Source organism: Hydra vulgaris, chromosome 02, assembly GCF_038396675.1.
Source record: "Hydra vulgaris chromosome 02, alternate assembly HydraT2T_AEP".
NCBI classification, from domain to species: domain Eukaryota; kingdom Metazoa; phylum Cnidaria; class Hydrozoa; order Anthoathecata; family Hydridae; genus Hydra; species Hydra vulgaris.
Genome location: NC_088921.1, coordinates 67,638,747 through 67,660,000, shown reverse-complemented (window position 1 = coordinate 67,660,000; position 21,254 = coordinate 67,638,747). Strand labels below are relative to the sequence as shown.

The following is a 21,254-nucleotide window of genomic DNA, read 5'->3' as shown; positions in this document are numbered from 1 at the left end:
AAAAGTTCAAAAAACAATGCAGTTGCTAATAGCTGCAGTTAAAGTGCACAAAACATTAAAGCAGTAACTTTCTGAACACAGATAACGGTAGCTTAAGTACCCTACTGTCAGTCTAGTAATCAGGGCTGCATGTTGTATTTGAGAAATATCAGCATTTCCAATGTTTCTGGGTTTAGGCGAGCCCTGTGCTCACTCATCGTCACCCCACACACTGAAAACACTCTTTCACTGGCATTACTTGTAGCAGGAATAGCCAACAACTTTCTACCAATCAATGCCATCGTCGGAAGCTTATGTTCACGGTCATTGTCTTTCCAGAATTGCAATGCATCACACGCTGTCACGGGCAGTGCCAAGTATTTGTCAAGTTCATGTCTTGTGTCATTACTGTCGGCGTTAGACAATGGAGTGGCAACTGTTTTTAAGTCTGCCAGCAAATCATACGATTCAAGATCAGCTTTATTCTTCTTTGCAGTAGGCAGCTGATCTGAATGACCGCATTCACTAAAGCTGTCTATATCTGTATTGCCTGAGTCCTTTCGTATCACCTGATTTGGTGAAGAAGAAATAATTTTGTCCACCATACTACGCATTTCTGAATAAACAAAATTGCGATCGTCTGTGTTGACAAAAGACAAGCATTTGTAAGAAGGAACAATAAGTGTTGATAGCTTGTGCAAAGGATGAATAACATACTTTTCATTCAAACTGGACAGAAAAACTGCCTTCAAATCACGCATACTGTCGCTGTCTGAACCATTGATCTTACAGACTGATCGAAGATAAAAAAGCATTGGCCATACATCAGGGGACGTCGGCACATTGTCATGTGACAATTGTACAGTAGCCTTGTGAAAGAGATGCAAAAATTCTACGACGGCATGCAACAATTTTTCATTAACGTTGTTCAGTTGCTCAAGTTTGTCAAACTGCTTTGAATCAGCAAGAATTGACTTGACATGATCTAACTGGCATGACAGTGATTGCAAAAGAAAAAATTGACTGTTCCAACGAGTCGCAACATCCTGTTTGAGAGTGTGATTTAGTTCCTGGTTTTTCCCACTATGTTTAAAGTAGCCCACCATTTCCTTTGAAGTCTCGATCATTTCATGAACTAAAGTAGCACCAGGGGATTTCAAAGCTTTTTCAACAGCTAAATTAAGATTATGACCTGCACAACTAAGTCTAATATCGTTGGGATAAGCCGACTTCATATTACTCCCATTATCAGTCACAAATACCAAATTGTCACTTTTTATAGTCTGAGGGAAAAGTTTTTTAAGTATTTCAGTTGTCTTTGCTTTTACGGCAATGCCAGTCTTAGACTCACTAAACTCAAACAATCCAACACACTTACTTATAAGGCAATAACTGCTGTTAATGTAATGTGCTGTAAAATTTTGATAAGAGTATTTTAGAATGTCATCGGTCCAGTGATCAGTTGTTATTGCAATATGAGTAACCCCAGCAAGTTCGTCTTTCAGCTTTCGAACACATTCGTTGTAGACTACTTTGTAAGATTTGTATTCGTTGTAGATTTGTAAGATTTGTATTCGTTGTAGACTACTTTCGAACACATTCGTTGTACTACTTTGGTAGTAGTGTCTTAGACAGCGTTGTTCGATCACACATAATATCCTCAAGTTTCACTGATCCATACTTCGATCCAATATCAATCATTGTTTGAGCAAAGTGACTGAACCCATCATCCTGAACACACGAGAATGGCTGAATGTCTTTTGCAATCATGTAAAGGGCTGCACGTTAAGCATATTCACAAATGTGTTTAGGAACCTGTAAAGTATAAAGCAATAAACAATAGACATTAAACACATAGCAATACATAATGGTCTTTTTTTTTTGTACTAGAAAAAACATTGTATTTCTAAAATATTGCTAACAACTTGTAACAAATATATTTTGCTATCAATGGTAGCAAGTGAAAAGTTAAAACAGTAAATAGGAAAAAGCAAGATCCGCAAACTATATTTATTAACCTCTGTCTTTTTAGGTAAAAAGCTTGTCATTTTTAATTGTCCAGGTTCTGAACTGATCTTATTGATGTGTGATGTATTATGTCTTTGTAAAGTTGTAGTATGACCAATTGGCACTGACAACCATAATCCACACTGCTTACAAACGGCAAACTCCTTGACAACCTGTTGATCATAACATGATTACTCACAGTTATACAAAAATCAAATAAAGTGTATTATAACTAAGGTCAATTGACTCTATTTAGCGTTTGATATTCAATTAATTATCAAACCTGAATGCTGCTCAGTTTGGCATTGTGTGCAATATGCAATGCCTGAGAGATGCAGGTGATTAATTGATTTATTGAAATATTTATAAAACTAAATAATTTTATATGCAGTAAGTATAGCTACAAACCTCATCCCCAACTTCAACTCAACGGAAGCGTGTCCAGCATTCACTCTTTGTCCATGATGCAGGTACTAAGCGAGCCGCTCCGTCTGTTATCAATTTCTCCAACACTTTTTTAGTCCATTTACGAGTTAATTTACTGTTACTCATTATTACTACAATATTATGTAATTATTGCAATCATTAATTACTAAGATATGAATAAAAACTCAGAACATTAACAACACCTCCGTATTGCAAATGTTTAGAAACAACATTTCCATTTTGGTTGGTAATGTTATGAATTGTAGACTTATCGCGAGGTTAGAACTATTTTGTTCTATTTCCCATTTTAAACGTTGGGAGAAAATTTTTCATTTTTTTCTAAAAGTAAAAATTACTTAAAATTTTAGCTAGTTTTTAAAGAAATAATAACTTATGCTTTAAATAATTTTGATTTAAACAAATTATTTAGAAGAAATTTAAAATTTAAAATATATTTTAAAAGTAATTATTAATTACTAAAATTACTAACTCATTTTCTTCCAACACTTAATATGAGAGATAGAACAAAATAATTCTAAACTCGTGGTATGTTATACATTAGGTAATGAATTATGTTATGTATGTTACACATTAGGTAATGTAGCATGTTATGTATTGTAGTGATGTGCGAATTGCAAAATTTTCACTTTTTCAAGCCTCTATTTAGCTTGGTTAGGGCAAGAACAGTTGGTTTGATTCGGTTCGTTCACAACAGTTTTAAAGTTCGGGTTCGGTTCGGTTTAGTAACAACTAAAGTTCGGGTTCGGTTCGGTTCTGTCGTAGATAAGGTTCTAGTTCGGTTCGTTCGGTTTGGGTTCGGTTCGTTTTCCATCTCTACAATATATATAGGCTTTTAGGAAGCAAGTATAAAGCTATATAAAAAAATGTATAAAGTTATGTATAAAAATATATTGCTATGGTTTTGTTATGCAAAGTTAGTAAAACATAGATGATATACCACCTAATTTCGTTATGCAAAATCAAGTAATCATAGTAACCAAGTATAAAAAATCACTTTTATAAGACCTCATATTAATACACAAGCTAGATATATAGTATATGTAACACAAATAAAAAATATTAAACTAATAGATATCCATAGCAACTAAAAATAAAAAATATCAATTTTTAAAGAATCCTAGACCTTATATTTGTACTCAAATATTATCTGCATGTCAAATTCGGTAAATGTAGCACTAATAAAAAATCTATAACTTCCCAAAATAGGCTGTTGCTATGCAAAATTAGGTATCCGTAGCAACTGAATCTAAAAATTATCAATTTCATAAGAAGCGCAGACCTCATAGTGGTACTCTTAATAAGTTTGGGAAATACAGTACTAACATTAAATTAGTTTTTAATTTTAATATTAAATTAGTTATTAATTTTGTCTCAAAATTGACTATTCTGGCCCACTGCGTAAAAGTGAAGTATAAACAATTAAAAACTCTTAAATTAATATAGCTTGCAACCCTGTCAATGCAAGCTGAAGTTTTTTTAAAAAAAATTATGTAAAACATATGGTATAAGATTTATGCCAATTATACATGGTTTTTTTTTATTTAAAGTTTTTATGCAAAATTTTCTTTCACTAGCTAACTTATCATAAGTTAGGTAGTGGACTTTAGTTCTATTTTGAATAACACTTGAAGAAAGTATCATTGTATCAGTAATCAAAATGATGTTAACCATTTTGATTTCTGATACAATGATAGTTTTTATTTTATAATCTAAAATTTTATAATTTTACTTATTAATATGTAATGTGATTAATTTACTTAACATATTAACATGTAATGAGGTTATTTTACTTAACATATAAATATATATTAATACAGAAAGCTCATTTACCATTATTAGTTAACATTTCTTCTAATTCTAAAGTTAAGAAAACTTCAAAATGCAGTTAATTAAAAGTAGTACATCTGGTCATAATATAACCAACTAGTACATCTGGTTGTAATACAACCATAGCTATAGACAAAACTAAGTTAAAACTAAAGCTGAGAATATATTTCAAAATAAAGTAAAATTTGCATTTAAAAAAAAAGAAAAACAAAAACACCTTATATAATTAAAATTATTAAAAGTCAAATAATAACTTGTATTTATAAGAACTATTGAACTTTAATATTTATAAAATTATTTATATAGAATCTATATATTCAAATAAAATAGTTAATTTATTTTATTTTTATTTTCATAGTTACAGACCAGCTTTGTGATGGTCGTATAAATGGTAGTAATAAGTACTTTGTTTCCGGTGTGAAATGTGCAACAGATGAGTCGTGTGTAATAAGTAATCTTGAAATAAACAATGGAATTAAAACATTTGACAACATCTTTTTTGCTGTATTAACAGTGTTCCAATGTGTGACAACTGATGGATGGTCAGAAATTATGTACAAAGTAAGTGATTAGTATTTATATTTCAATACTTTCTTGTTGAACTAAACTTTTTAAATATTGAGTAATTTTTTACATTTTTGAAGTAAATTTGATTATCAATTAGTTATATTTACATTTTGCATCACACATTTACACTGTCTTAAAAAAGGCCTCCTAAACTTTTAGACTTTAGGAGTAAGCATAATGTTTCAATGACTAGCCTTGCACCCTTTCCTCATCAATAGGCTGGTATAGATGTAAATATGTATTATGTTGTTTCTTATGTAGGATAATTAATTCTGGATCTTTATGATTCTACACATGGGTTTTTGCTTGTGCATTCTTGCTAGTGGCTATACAACTTTTGTTGTTATCCCTCTAATGTACAGCTCTAAAACTCATTATAATGGTTCTGAAGTCAGCTGATAGCAAGGTTTCATGGATTCTGTGTAGCTATCAGAAAGGCTGATTCCATTAACAGCTGTAAAAGATCAGAGTATAAATAGTACCATGTTGTGCTTGGATAGTGACCCTTTTAGTGCTTTTGGAGTGGTCGCATAGAGAGGTCTTTGTTATGATTTTGATTTGATTAGCAAGAATTGTTTTCGATGTTATGATGTCATACAATATTTATGATTAAGTCAAATTTTCTATTTGTTAAAAACATGAATAAAGCACCTAAAAAAACTATTTGAAAAAACAAAAAACAAAAAAACTTTACCACCAAACTAACTTTTACAAATTTTGACAAAGTTGTCAAACTATTAAATAGAACTTGACCATGGCGCAAACATGTTTTAATTAGCTTCAACTTTAAAAAAGAGTGATTAACAAAGTAGTTAGTTACCATTAAAGGGCTGTCCATTAATTATGTCAACAAAATAGGGGTAGGGGGTTCTAACAATTTTTCAAGCGAGAATGAGTTTTGGTTGATAGAACTAGAGACACCTCTTATGAGCAGCGACCATGATTGTATTTGCAGAGAAAGAGATGTACGGTGATGGGAGTGAGGCTCAGGCTTAGCAGATAAAGTAGAAAAGTTTTTTTTAATTTTTAATTTCATTGATTTTTACTGGTTTCATTTAATTAAATTCCTGAATATTCATCATGCTTATTAAAATCATGCCTAATTTAAAAAAAAGTTTTAACATCAACAACAATATTTTAATTGCTCAAATTAATAAATGTTTAAATTAAAATTAATAAATTGCGATATCTCAAACTTTAATTTACTTGTAAACAGGTTGAAAATCAGTGTCAGAGACCATCAAACAATAATGTTGTTCTAATTAAGGAAACAGCAGCATTGATATATTCAATCTCATTTGTGATTCTGAATTTTGCATGCAAAAAACTGTCAAAACCTGGAAGCTTACTCTTGATGCTGTTGATGTGCCTCATTCTAGAATGTTAGTGATAGTGACAAAAGTAGCTTATTCATAGCCAGCAAAGAATATCATAAACTCAGCTACAAAATTTTCAAACAATTCTTTTTGTTCTAAATCTTATCTCAAATAAACTTTTACGTGATTTTTAACTATATAATTAATTAATTTTTTGTTGTTTTTTAAAGTTAAAGTCTTCTTTATTTTAGATTATTTAGAACTTAATGAAAATATTAGAATTTATTTATATTTACAAATCAGTAATCAATTCTAAACAATGTTTAAAATATTTAATAAAATATTAAAATTAAAAGTTAGAGTGTTAATCTTTTTATGTTTTGTTTCCTATAAATAGATGGTAGTGGCAGATGTGGTGGTATTAGAAGGTGTAGTAATTGGTAGGTGGAGGGTGTGGAGGAAGTGTTGGTAATGGAAGGTGCGCTATACCTATAGTAGTATACCTTTTGTATACTACTGTTTATTACTATACTATACCTAGATTCTTTTCTCTAAAGAACTAAAGTTCTTGAGCAAACCTTGTCAGAGTTCTATTATATTTTTAAAACATTTATCAAGTTTATAAAGTTTATAACGTTTATAAAGCTTTAGCAAGCTTTATTTTTTTCATTTTTTTTTTAGTTTTATACAAGCACAAATATTGTAAACAAATAATGCTAAATGTTTTGACTTTTTGATAAGTTTATTTGTATAAATATTGTATCACAGTATATAAGCCAATTTTTTATCCTTTACTATGTGACTGCATCAGCATCCACATTCTTGTCACCACATACAATGTTTTTTACTTTATGAGTGAATCTTAAACTTAAAACGCATCGTTTTTTACTGAAGCATCTACACCTGGTTCTTTTTTTACACCAAGTCAATAAAATAAATTTTACTATTATGCATAATTACCTGAACTTCACTATTATGCATAATAATCTGAGTTTCACTATTATACATAATAACCTTTTTTTTTTTTAAATCCATTTATTCAACCAAAAATTAAAAAATTACAAGTTTTTTATAATTTTACAAAATTAGGTTAGGTGTCACTTATATAGTTAAAAACTAGTTATTGGAGTGACACCTAAATAAAATAAATAAAATAAACAAACAAACAAAAAAAATAATAATAAGTAAAAGCATGTGTAAATTAAATTAACTTAAAAATAATAATAACAATAAAGCTATAATAAATTAAATAATAAGACAAAAAATATGAAAACACTTAATTAATAATAGCAAACAAAAATAAAAACAATTAGCAAAACAGCACAAATAAAAACAAACTTTACGCAAATTAAAAGGCAAAACACAAAAACTACAAAATGAAAATGTAAACACAAAAAGCTTCTACATCAAATTAAAAAATAAAATTAAAAATAAAAGCAATCTTTAGTTATTTTGGCGAGAAAAAAAAGGTGTAGAAAAATTAGTAATATAGAAATACAGCGAATAACAATGAAAATATTTACCAACAACAGCACAAATAATGACAAGCTTTACGTGAACAAAACACAAAAACAACAGCACAAATAATGACAAGCTTTACGTGAACAAAACACAAAAACAACAGCACAAATAATGACAAGCTTTACGTGAACAAAACACAAAAACAAGAGCACAAATAATGACAAGCTTTGCGTGAACAAAACACAAAAACTACAAAATGAGAGCAAAAACTACAAAACGAAAATGCAAACACAAAAACTTCTACAAAATAAAAAAAATTATAATAATAATAAATTTTTGTTATTTATGGCAAAAAAAAAAAAGGTACAGTACAAATTGATGTTCAAATTTTCTTTTGTTAGTTTTTTTAACTGTTAATTTTGAGTATTTACTTTTTAAGTGTTTCTTTGTTTATAATATGACTTGTTTTTTTTTAATCTTCATTTTCTTTTGATATTTTTGAATTCTTTATTTTAACAACTGAAAATTAACTCAGTTTTTGATTTTCTTTATTTCCTTTTTTTATCGGTTAAAAAAACACAACCGCCATCTGCGATGACTTTGCAAATAACCTGAGTTTCACTATTATACATAATAACTTTTCCAGTGTCTATTCTATAGATAGTGTGTTTTGATTCTTGAAGATTTTTTTCCTGTAACTTTTTTTTTCTGTACATACAGATAAAACAAATTTGACACATAATACATGATAGACTAACAATGTATGAGATTTTATTTTATCATATTTAAAAAAGGAAAATAACAAAATTCATAATAAAAAAAAAAAATACATTTAAAAAAAACCTTTTCTTTAAAACTCTTTTTTAAGTTATCTTTGTTTTAGTTTGTATACTTTTACTGATTGGACATAATAACTATATAAGGCATAAATAAATTGTTATTTCATAATTCTTTTTCAGACATTTTACACGATGGATAAAAAAGGGTATTTATGGTCAACCTATTATGTTTCATTGGTGATGTTGGGTACATTTATTGTACTAAATCTGGTTCTAGGTGTTTTAAATGGGTAAAGTTATTTTTATTTTATTATTATTATATGTATATATATATATAATATATATATATATATATATATATATATATATATATATATATATATATATATATATATACACAACCTGTTAGAGGTTGGCAAAAATAAATTTGACACAAAGGGGTTGCCATAAAACATAGAAACAAGGCCGGCAATTTTTTGATGACCTCATGGGCAGCATTGCCGAATGCTGATCCTAGTTCCGAGGGCTGTACATATATATATATATATATATATATATATATATATATATATATATATATATATATATATATATATATATATTAATATAGCTATATATATATATATATATATATATATATATATATATATATATATATATATATATATATATATAAATATATATATATATATATACATATATATATATATATATATATATATATATATAAATATATATATATATATATACATATATATATATATATATATATATATATATATATATATATATATATATATATATATATATATTATTATAGCTATATATATATATATATATATATATATATATATATATATATATATATATATATATATAATATGTATATATATATATATATATTTATATATATATATATATATATATTTATATATATATATATATATATATATACATATATATATATATATATATATATATATATATATATGTATATGCATATGAATATATATGTATATTAGAGTGGTCCATATGTAAATGAGAAAGAAAATAAACATTGTATCATTGCAAGTTGGAAAGTGCCAAATAAGTTCAATTTATATGATATTGAATCTGGTAAAGTTTTGAATTATTTATTGAATACTTATAGATTGCTAAGAATCTCTGAAGTCCCACCAGGCATGTCATTTAGCTTTCTGTTGTCTGCAAATTCATGTTATTTGTTTACTGTCAAATTACTCGATGACAGTAATGTGAGTGCTCACCATATTTTTTGATATAAGAGTTACTATGAGAAGTTAATTGAATTTATGATAAGTTAGTTTTGGGCATAACTGAATTTTGTCATAGGTTAACTGGTTAATTCAATGTAAAAAATAATAAATTATATATTCTGATCAATTTTATTTGAAATGTAGTTAATGCAATATGGAATACATATTGCTGATTGCTAAAGTTTTTTAATTTAGTTTATCTATTGCATCAAGTTTAATTACATATTTTTCATCAGTAATTTAATAATAACAATGAAGTCAGCACTACTAAATGTCTAGATAAGTAGATAATGATTATTTAATTCATTTTGTACAATTAACAAAGTATAATTAGTTTTAAATATGGATGTCAAAACTAAAAAAAAAATCAGTAAATACATATATCAGTTTTTGATAAGAATAAAAACATGCGTAATGCTTTAAAAACCTTTAAAAAATCAAATTTAGTTTTGGATTAGTCATTGATTTGTCAACAATGAAGTTTTTGTTTAATTTTCACCATAAAATATAAAGCTTATATAAACATTAAGTATAAAACTTATATAAACATTAAACCCCATTAAAATTATGATGAAACAGTTGTTAAAAAATGCGTACTTGACGCACAAAAATAAAATTGTTTTAGTTGTGTTCTGTAAAAAATTTACACCCTCTCTTAAGACCCCATTTATTAGATCTGCATTAAAAGTTCCTCTCCTTTAATGCTTACTTGATTGATACTTGATACTTGATAACTGATTGTGTATGAACATCATCATTTTCAGATTCTAAGAAAACTACTTTGCTATTGGATCTTTTCAAAAATGATAAGTTTATTATAGAAAAAAATGACTTTTATGTTTGCTGTTTAAACTACAAAATAACTAAAATTTTATAACTGTCATTCTTACTTTTATTGTTATTTAAAAAGTGCAATGGTTCAGTCGCAACTGTTGAATAATAAGTGTTTGCTGTTTTATATGAAATAGTTAACCCACTCATTAGTCATTTTTTGTGATATTAACAGAAACTTTGAATGTGTTGTGTCACCTCTAAAAATGCATAAAACTAAACTATACATACATATATATATATATATATATATATATATATATATATATATATATATATATATATATATATATATAATATTTCATTGACCTATTGTGGTCAAATTCGTTGACCAAAATAGGTCAACGAAAATCATTAATATATTATTATATCTAAAATATATTTAAAAAATAGTTATACGCTGTCTTTTTATTAAAATTAATTTATATATTTATAAACATATTGTATAACAAGAAATGACTTTTAAATATTATATATATATATATATATATATATATATATATATATATATATATATATATATATATATATATATATATATATATATATATATATATATATATATATATATATATATATGTATATATATATATATATATATATATATATATACATATATATATATATATATATATAAATATATATATATATGTATATATATATATATATATATATATATATATATATATATATATATATATATATATATATATATATATATATATAATTTTATTGTTGACATATTATACATTTTTTGGAAATATTATTAATGCAGGTGCTGTTTTAAAGATGAATAATTTCATACAAAAAATCATTAATTTTTTAACCTTTCAATTCCCATACATATTTTGACAGCATGATGTCTTTTGAACCCTTTTTATTTTTAAAGGATTGCTTATGATTAGCAAAATTATTTTCCATTCACTCTCTATAAGGTACATTCTTAGAAAAAACAAAACATTTATATATCACAATTTTTGATAAACATTTTCCACTCATTGGGTATTTAACTATTTTCTGTAATTTCTTCATTTAGAGTTTCTTTTTTGTTTAAAAAACTGTTATTGTGAAATTTTATAAATTTTTTGACATTTTTTGTGCAACTCTTGTTAGATAGCAGGAAGTGTTTATTAACCAATTTTATTTATATTTTTTCTATGTTAGTGGAAACATTTTTGCTATATGGTTAAATCAAATTAGTTCTATATTTTGAATTTCCACTTTTTTTAAAGGGCATCTTCAAAAATTCGTTTAAAGGAATTGAATAGATTTTTTGTTAGAGAAGTTTTGGTTAAGCTTGGTATTAACTGAAATTGGGATTTGTTTTAGAATTTGGGGTGGATGGTTTTAACTTAATATTAATATACATCGAATAATATACAAGTTCTTCATTCAGTTTTTTGAAAGAATTTTATAAATTTTTCTGAGATGTTAAATGTAACATCAAAAAAATTCACCTTTTTAAGTTTATGCTTAATTTAATTAGATAGCCAATATTATTATTATTATTATTATTAAAAATTTTATATCTTTTCTAATTTTATAAAGCTATGGACCAGATATTTGGCGCATTACTATTAAACCACATCGCAATGAAAGATTAATTGGTTATTTTTGATTTAATTTAAGTAAAAAAATCAATAATAATAATTATTACCATCATTATTATTGGTTATTTTACTTACATTAAATTTAAAATATATTTATATATATATATAAATGCACAAATTTATGCTCCAGCAGTTAAGACATTAATTATTTCCTGTAATTTATTGTTCACTATTGACTTCTCATGGAAATCATATATACAATTGATTGCTAAATTATCATCTGCTAAGGCTGCTTCTCTTTATCATTTTCATCATTTTCTTACTACTGATTCCATTCTCTACCTCTACAAATCTCTCATGTGCTCCTGTGTGAAAAACTGTTATCATATTTGAATGGTTCTTCTAATGATATTTACAACGTACTTGTAATTATCATTTAAAAAGTAGTCAATTGTTTTAAAAAAAGTCAGAAATTAGGAAAGAAATGTGGAAAATATGTGAAAAAATATAAATAAAAAAGCTTATGTTTAAGTATCTGATGAAGAATGCAAAATAACAAAGAGTCCTCAAAGACAATGCAGAATTTGGTGAAGTTATAGAAAAAAGAATGAAAATATTATATCAAGTGTAAACAGATTTGCCACAAATACCAGCTTTTATACTGCTTGGCTTAGTGCAATGCAAAACGATTCACATAATGTGGAATAAATATTTCTTTAGTTTTAGAAAATATAAAACAACTTTTAACTTCTTTTTAAAAGTTACAAAAGATCCAATGATTCTTTTCTGTATCTAATTCTTTTTAATTCTTTTTTTTTCTAAGCTAATTCTTTTTGAAAGTTACAAAAGATCCAATATTTAAGTTGCAAGATAATTAGGATTGGTGAAATATCTACAAGAGTATTAAAGTTAAAAACATTTTTTTGCATTATAATTATCAAGAAAGCAGTAAAAAATAATACACCAAACAACAGTCAATTTTGTGGAAAGAATGTATTGGGTGAGGTCCAGAGGACAAAGGAATGATTTCATGGGTGAGATGTTAGATTCGGAGGAAAAAACGTGTTAAAGCAAATAGTTGCGAATAACAGAGATATTTTCTAAGAAGGCTGTTAAAAAAGGGGAAAATGGAAAAATACTTAAAAATGGTAAATGACTCATTTTGAAATATTACTTAATGAAGATTGTTATTATAATAAAAAAGGTTATCTGCAGTGAATTAAGTTAGTAGACCAACAGTGGTGGTACTGTGTTACTTAGAGGGCTCAGATAGGCAAAGCTGGTTCTTTTCATATATTGGCTGTTGTGTTAAAGGCTTCAATGGTTGTTATGGTTCATTAGGAGTCAGTTCTTTGCAGTGGTATTGTTTACAAAGATAAAATACCAAGCAACTCAAAGAAAATTTAGTAAAGACAAATAAAGGAGACAAAGATGCACTAGAATATAATTCATACCAAGGAATAAATATGGTTACCAAGTAATGAAGGCTTTCGAAAAAGTTATTGCTAATAATAAAAAGCAGTTATTAATAAACACAATTTAGCTTTAGTTCAAGAAAGATAACAACACATGCAATATTGTAAAGCAAGTTCGAAAGATGATTTTGGAAAAGAATCTGTGGAAGGCATTTGTTGACCTTGAAAAAACTTTTGAGCCTTGAAGTATTTAGATGATGAAGAATAATTATGCCAATTATTTTACTTAAGGCAGTGAAAATATGAACAATAAAGATTAATAATATCCAACATCTTGAAAGAGCAGAGAAGATTATGATCAGATATATGTGCGATGTGGTTCTAAAAGATAAGAAAATAAGAAATGAGCTTAGAAAGAGATTGAAAGTGTATCTAATAGTTAATGTTGCGTTAATGGTGTGTTAATGGCAATTAAGATGGTTTGACCATGTAAGGAATAAAGATATAGATAGTTGGGTATCAGTATGTAAATTAGGAAGTTTCAGGAGAAAAAAGGTGATACAGAGGTAAAAAAACTTGGAGAGAGCACATTATAAATAACATGAACAAGCTTTACTTATGTAAAGATATTCAAGATAGTTAGAACAGCATTATGTAAAATGTTTAACCTGCGCATGCACGAAAACAAGGGTGTTAAAGCTATGATGACAATGATGATGATGATGATGATGATGATGATGATGATGATGATGATGATGATGATGATGATGATGATGATGATGATGATAGTATTTTTGTTAATTTGTACCTTTTTTTATATTTAAAGTTTACTTTAAAGTTGGAACCATTTTTTGTCTATGACTATTCCTTTAAACAAAGACTTACAAGTCTATATTTAAAGGAATAGTCATAGACAAAAAAAATGTAAGTATGGTTCCAACTCAATCTAACAAAAACTCTTTAAAATTGAAAAACAGACAAAAAAATCCAATTAAAAGACAAAATTGAATGAATTACTTAACTAATAGCAAATTATAAAAATTACGATTCATCTATAAACAAATATTCTGAATGTCAAAAAAGTGATTTAAAAAAAGTAATAAAATCCTGACGTATATAGTTGTATAATCAGCTAACAGAGCCAGTTTAGAGGTATTATTTTGTAGAGGTATTGTTTTATAGAATATTAGGGTTGTTATTAGTGTAGATGAAGAGCAACTCAGAGCCAAGAATTAAACCCTGTTGTACCACAAATATTTTTAGAAATAACAAAAAAAAAATGTCTATCAAAGACACCTTTAATACTGTGGTTAGAAATCAATTTAATAGTTGTTGTCAATAGTTACTGTGGTTAGTAATCAATTTAATAGTTGTTGTCAATAGTTACTGTGGTTAGAAAGCATTCAATAATTTTCAAAACTTTCATAACAAAAAGCGAGTTTTTAGATCAGCATGCCAATCTTTATCATAACCCTTTGGTATGTCAAAAAAATATTCTTTGCCTCACTGCTTCCAAGTCAGCAATGAGATTATGGTAATAATGGTGATGATGAAGAGAATTTTTATTGAGAATTTATTTTATATAAAACTGGTACAAACTGTTTTTTCTGTTAAGGAGCTTGGTTTGAATTCTATCATCTTCTGTAGTTAATCTGAAGTTGGTTGAAGATACCAGCTCTATGAAAGCTTTGACAGCTTTGAAAAATATTGGTGTCAAAGTAGAACAACAGCTTTTTTTTTATTTGTTTTTGGCAAAACAAGTTAGGAAAACACACTTTTAACCCAGGACAAAGCAAAAATAAAACTTTATTTCATAGAGCTATGGTTTTTCATGATTTCAGGTTCTTAAGTTTGATATACATTTTAAGTAAAAGATATATTATATATATTTTAAATAAAAGTATATTTAAAAAATATACTTTTATTTAAAAGATATTTGCTTACTTAAAATTTTTTTAATATAAAACAGAAACTTCTTTATGTTTTTATAATTTAAACACATTTCTTATGAATTAAAATGAGCATATGTATATATATATATATATATATATATATATATATATATATATATATATATATATATATATATATATATATATATATATATATATATATATATATATATATATATATATATATATATATATATATATATATATATATAAATAACTATTAATATAATTTTAACCAATACAATGAAAAATGTATGTCAAACAAAATCTCAACTTCAAAAAAATTTTTTTTTATATATTTCTTTAAAGGTTTATAAGAAATTAGTACAAAATATATTTAACACTAGAGGCCTTTCAATGTTTCATCAGTAGTGTTAGTTTAAGTGCTGTTATGTACAAATTTATTTATTTTTTGTTACAAAAGTATTTTTTAATCAATTAATGTATTGTTGCTATTAGTTACCATTGTCTAATATTTTTTAAAACAGGAAGTGTTAGTTAAAAGTATCATGCTTTTGTTTATGCAAATGACTTTCATAAGATAATAAATTTTTATCACTTTTAAGTTCTAGAAATACAAAAAGCTGGAAAAATGGTTCCATTTTTTTTTTTTTTATACGTTGGCAATCATATACATGATTGTCAAACCTGTCTGTTGAATGGCCAGTTCTGCAACTTGAAATATGACCATTAGTGCGATTTCTCAAATTGTTTGTTTTTCCAGTATACGTTGATTGACCATTACAAGACAAACATTTTAGATAATAAATGACATTCTTGCTGCTACAAGTAATGTGACTTTTAATGTTCCAAATAGTACCGTTGGATGTTACGAAATTATTTACCTCTTGTAGGTAAAATAAACAAATTTTGCAACGACTATCATTACATTTAAAAATTCCTATCTTTTTGTTATTAGATGTTGTGGAATTAAGTTTAGCGGAAGTAAGTTGTCTCAGTAAATTTGGTGGTTGTTTGTAAGCAAATTATAATGTTAAATCAACTCTTCCAGAACTTAACGAAATAATTTCGAAAATCGAACAAGTTGATCCCATTAAAAATCTATCAGTTGATAATATTTCATCACAAGAAAGAACAGCTCTTAAAGAGCTGAGAGAAATGAAAGACATTGTTATTAAAATAGCTGATAAAGGTAGCAGTTTAATTGTGATAGACTCTACATACTACAGCGATAAGCTTGTTTATCAAGATCATCTATCATCTTCAATCACGTATGAAAAAACAAACTTAAACTCTGATAAACTAGTTTTCAAAAATCTTTTAAAAATGATTGATATCATAAATGCTTAACACAAAACGAGATAGACTACATTATAAAATTTGAATGGAGATCAAGCAATTTTTATGTAATTCCCAAAATTCACAAATGTAAAGAAATAATCAAAAAAGTTCAAGAGTCTAATTCTCTAGTTATTGAAATGCAACCACCAATCGATCTATTATTGAAGGGTCGACCTATTATTGCAGGAATTGACTCACCTACGTCACATTTAAGCCAATTTCTGCACGTAATTCTATCTCCTATTGTACGGAAGCAAAAAACTTATATAAAAGATGATTGGGACTTCTTAAGAAAAATTCCTAGAAAAGTAGAGCTAGATAGTATTATACTAACATGTGACATTATTAACCTTTACACTACAATTCCCCACAACCTTGGTTTAGAAGCATTAAAATTTTGGGTTGAAAAACATAAAAATCTAATACCTGAACGAATTACTACCAATTTCATTATAGAATCAGCATCATTTATTTTAAAAAACAATAATTTCCTCTTTGATAATCAATTATTTCACAAAATCACAGGTACAGCCATGGGTACAGACTTTGCACCAGACTATGCATGTCTTTTGATAGGTTTCTTTGAAGAAACAATACTTTTTCCAAAAATTCTACCAAGATTTTTTTCGAATGACGAGGTTCATACTATTGAACAGTTCTACTTTAGATATGTTGATGATGGTTTTAACATATGGCCTAAACACTTAGATATAAACAAATTGAAATTGTCACTCGCCGAATTAAACAATTCAATTACCTTCACAATTGACTATGGCATTGAATTAGTTGAAAAAGAAAATATTTATAATATAATTAATTTTTTAGACATTTCTGTTGTTCTTCAAAATAACAAATATATCAAAACTGACATATTTTATAAAGAAACAAACACACACAATTATCTTAATTTTAACAGTCATCATCCTTACCACACCAAAAAGAACATCCCTTATAGTCTTGCAAAAAGAATAATTGTATTTACATCTGATTATATAACCAAAAACCTGCGTTTAGCAGAGCCTTAATTATGGCTGAAAGAATGTAATTATCCAGACATTGTTATTGAAAAAGCATTTCATAATGCAAAACTACAAGGACCAGCTCAACAAAAGAAACCTAATGAAGTCATTCCTTTAGTCACTACATTTTACAGCAACCTAAATTGCCAACCTATATTAACTAAAACCAAACTTCTACTCAGTTTATCCACCAGTGAAAGAATACAATAAATATTTTCTAACATAAACCCTGTAATAGCTTAAAAACAACCACCAAATTTACTGAGACAACTTACTTCCGCTAAATTTAATTCCACAACATCTAATAACAAAAAGATAGGAATTTTTAAATGTAATGATAGTCGTTGCAAAATTTGTTTATTTTACCTACAAGAGGTAAATAATTTCGTAACATCCAACGGTACTATTTGGAACATTAAAAGTCACATTACTTGTAGCAGCAAGAATGTCATTTATTATCTAAAATGTTTGTCTTGTAATGGTCAATCAACATATACTGGAAAAACAAACAATTTGAGAAATCGCAGTAATGGTCATATTTCAATTTGCAGAACTGGCCATTCAACAGACAGGTTTGACAATCGTGTATAATATTGCCAACGTATAAATAAAAAAATAATGGAACCATTTTTCCAGCTTTTTGTATTTCTGGAACTTAAAAGTGATAAAAATTTATTATCTTATGAAAGTCATTTGCATAAACAAAAGCATGATACTTTTAACTAACACTTCCTGTTTTAAAAAATATTAGACAATGGTAACTAATAGCAACAATACACTAATTGATTAAAAAATACTTTTGTAACAAAAAATAAATAAATTTGTACATAACAGCACTTAAACTAACACTACTGATGAAACATTGAAAGGCCTCTAGTGTTAAATATATTTTGTACTAATTTCTTATAAACCTTTAAAGAAATATATAAAAAATTTTTTTTTTGAAGTTGAGATTTTGTTTGACATACATTTTTCATTGTATTGGTTAAAATTATAATAATAGTTATATATATATATATATATATATATATATATATATATATATATATATATATATATATATATATATATATATATATATATATATATATATATATACATATATATATCCCTGCCAGCATTCTATATGGGACCTATATTGGTCCTTTATGGGCTTGTACATGGGCCCCTCATGGGGTGCCTATCTGGGGCCTATGCAAAGTGTCCGCGGGGCGCAGATGGGCCCAATATGGGCTGCACCAGTAGGCAGCCCATGTAGGGCCCATATATGGCAACCCAAGTGGGGCCTATAAAGTTTTTTGAAAACTTTGTACGAATTTAGGATAGCTTATATAGCATATTAAATATCAAAATTTTATAAATATTACATTAAATTGTGATAGTCATTAAGTAACAAGTTTATTTAACAAGATCACATTGCATATACGTATGTATACAGCTATAGCCACCATAGGAAAATAAGCATCATATTAGTAATACCAGGTGATACATAATGCTTACAGGCAGAACAAGTCATTAAAGTTAGCTGCATGTTATAACAATATATATGCAGGTAATACAATAGCAGAAACAAAACTTGTGTTGTACTGTTACATTTTGAAATAAAGCATTTATAGTGGGAAAACAGTAAATAATTTGTCTAAATAGTTTTTTTATGCAATTACTCAACCAAGTTTGCTTCATATAAACATTATATTATAGCTAGATTATAAAGAAGATCCAGAAATATGACATGTATCCTAAAAATAAAACTGGTTAATCACACGAGTACATAAAAAAATTTTGACCCTTTTAATTAAACACATGTTTTAAAGTTTTTTATTACTCAATAATGGCATCGTGGATACTTCTCGATGACATTACAAAGTTACTGAAAGCAAGATAAGACTGTAATTATGTACAATGCAGTAAATACATCGAAGCACCATAAATAATGAAATAAGACTGCAAGTTTAATAGAAAGCATAATATTTGTTCACCAAATAGTAAACTCAAAAAACTCGAATGCATTTAGCACCACAATATACTAAATCGAGTTTGCATCATATATAACAATATATTACAGCTAGATTATGCATAAAATCCAGAAATATTACAACTAACAAGTACTCTAAAAACAAAAGTTGTTAATTACACGAGTACATAAAAAATGTTGTACTATTGACTTTGTTTATGAATTTACAGAATGAAACACATACCATTATATATAATATTTTACAGCTCAATAATGGCATCGTGGATACTTCTCGATGACTTTATAAAGTTATTGAAAACATAATAAAACTATAATTATGTACAATGCAGCAAGTACATTGAAGCACCAAAAATAATGAAATAAGACTGTATATTTAAAGTAACAGTCCAGCCAATTTCAAGTTGATGTTTTTTTATAGTGTTTGCTTTAATAAGCATTATTGAAAACTCATTTTTGGTTTATTAACTGCTCGTAAGTGAAAAAATGTATTTTTCTAAAGTAAAATCTAATTAATATTCTGGTTTAGTGACGTCACTAAACCAGAATATCAAGTATAGGACAGCGTAAATGCTTTTCTATGCAACATGCATTGGTCCTTTTTCGTCTTTGCACGTGTTATTGACATCACGGCTTAGAATACTAGCTATTGTTGATCAAAATAATTTTATAGACACAATTCTAATAAAATGACACTCAACTTAAAATTGGCTGGACAGTCACTTTAATGCTCAATACAATTTGTATCTATTACTCGTAAAGAAAGCATAATAATTGTTCATAATGAACATTGAACAATAAAACGAAATAATAGTATATATCTGCATGTGCACGTAATAAGATCAAGTGCTAATCTGCATCAACACTATTTGTTTTTCTCTCTTATCTCTTTCTGTGCGACCACCGTCCCGGTCTCTGGCACCTCCCAACCATTTTCCCACTTGTTGTTTAACATCTTTTCGGTTACAGTGCCTTGTGCAAGCACTTTTTTTGATGGCTTCTAACATTAATAATAAAACAAATAATTAAAATGTAAACAGCAAAAATTAGTAATAAAATGAAAATATTACATTCATGTTCAACAACCAAATAATAAAAATAAATTATTATTTTTATTATTTGGTTGTTAAACATGAATGTAATATTTTCATTTTATTATATGAATATTAACTTTGGCAATTATTATTTATTTAAAGTGTAAAATAAGTGTTCAAATTCTGACATTTAACTGATATTCTAATTCAATAACAAAGCTAAAGAATGTAACATCAGTTAGAAGCAAGTATAACTACATTGATGTATCAAAACCCCAACTCACTGTAAATGACGGTGAAAATTTCTGATGTGCTGAACGATCTTTTGCTTTTAGTTCCCTGCATGTTAAACAAGATAGCCAAGTTTTTTACCATGAGGAATTTCATAATCCTTTTTGTTGTTTCCCAAATATCACGCCCACCCAAATCACTCAAATAGCCAATCTATGCACAATATGAAATATATTGGGCAATATTTTTTATGTAAAAAAAACAAACAAATTTTTAATTATAAACAAAATC

At 26.7% G+C, this 21,254-nt stretch overlaps 1 protein-coding gene across 3 annotated transcripts in view; it reads left to right on the top strand.

Annotated features, from left to right (window-relative positions):
* The window catches only part of LOC136077124 (voltage-dependent R-type calcium channel subunit alpha-1E-like), a 196,415-nt gene that overhangs the window by 29,387 nt on the left and 145,774 nt on the right, over positions 1-21,254 (top strand). For all 3 annotated transcript variants that reach the window (XM_065791765.1, XM_065791766.1, XM_065791764.1), the window contains exons 6-7: positions 4,619-4,821; positions 8,564-8,673. In XM_065791765.1, the coding sequence (XP_065647837.1) occupies positions 4,619-4,821; positions 8,564-8,673 (313 nt within the window). The remainder of the gene's footprint in view (positions 1-4,618; positions 4,822-8,563; positions 8,674-21,254) is intronic.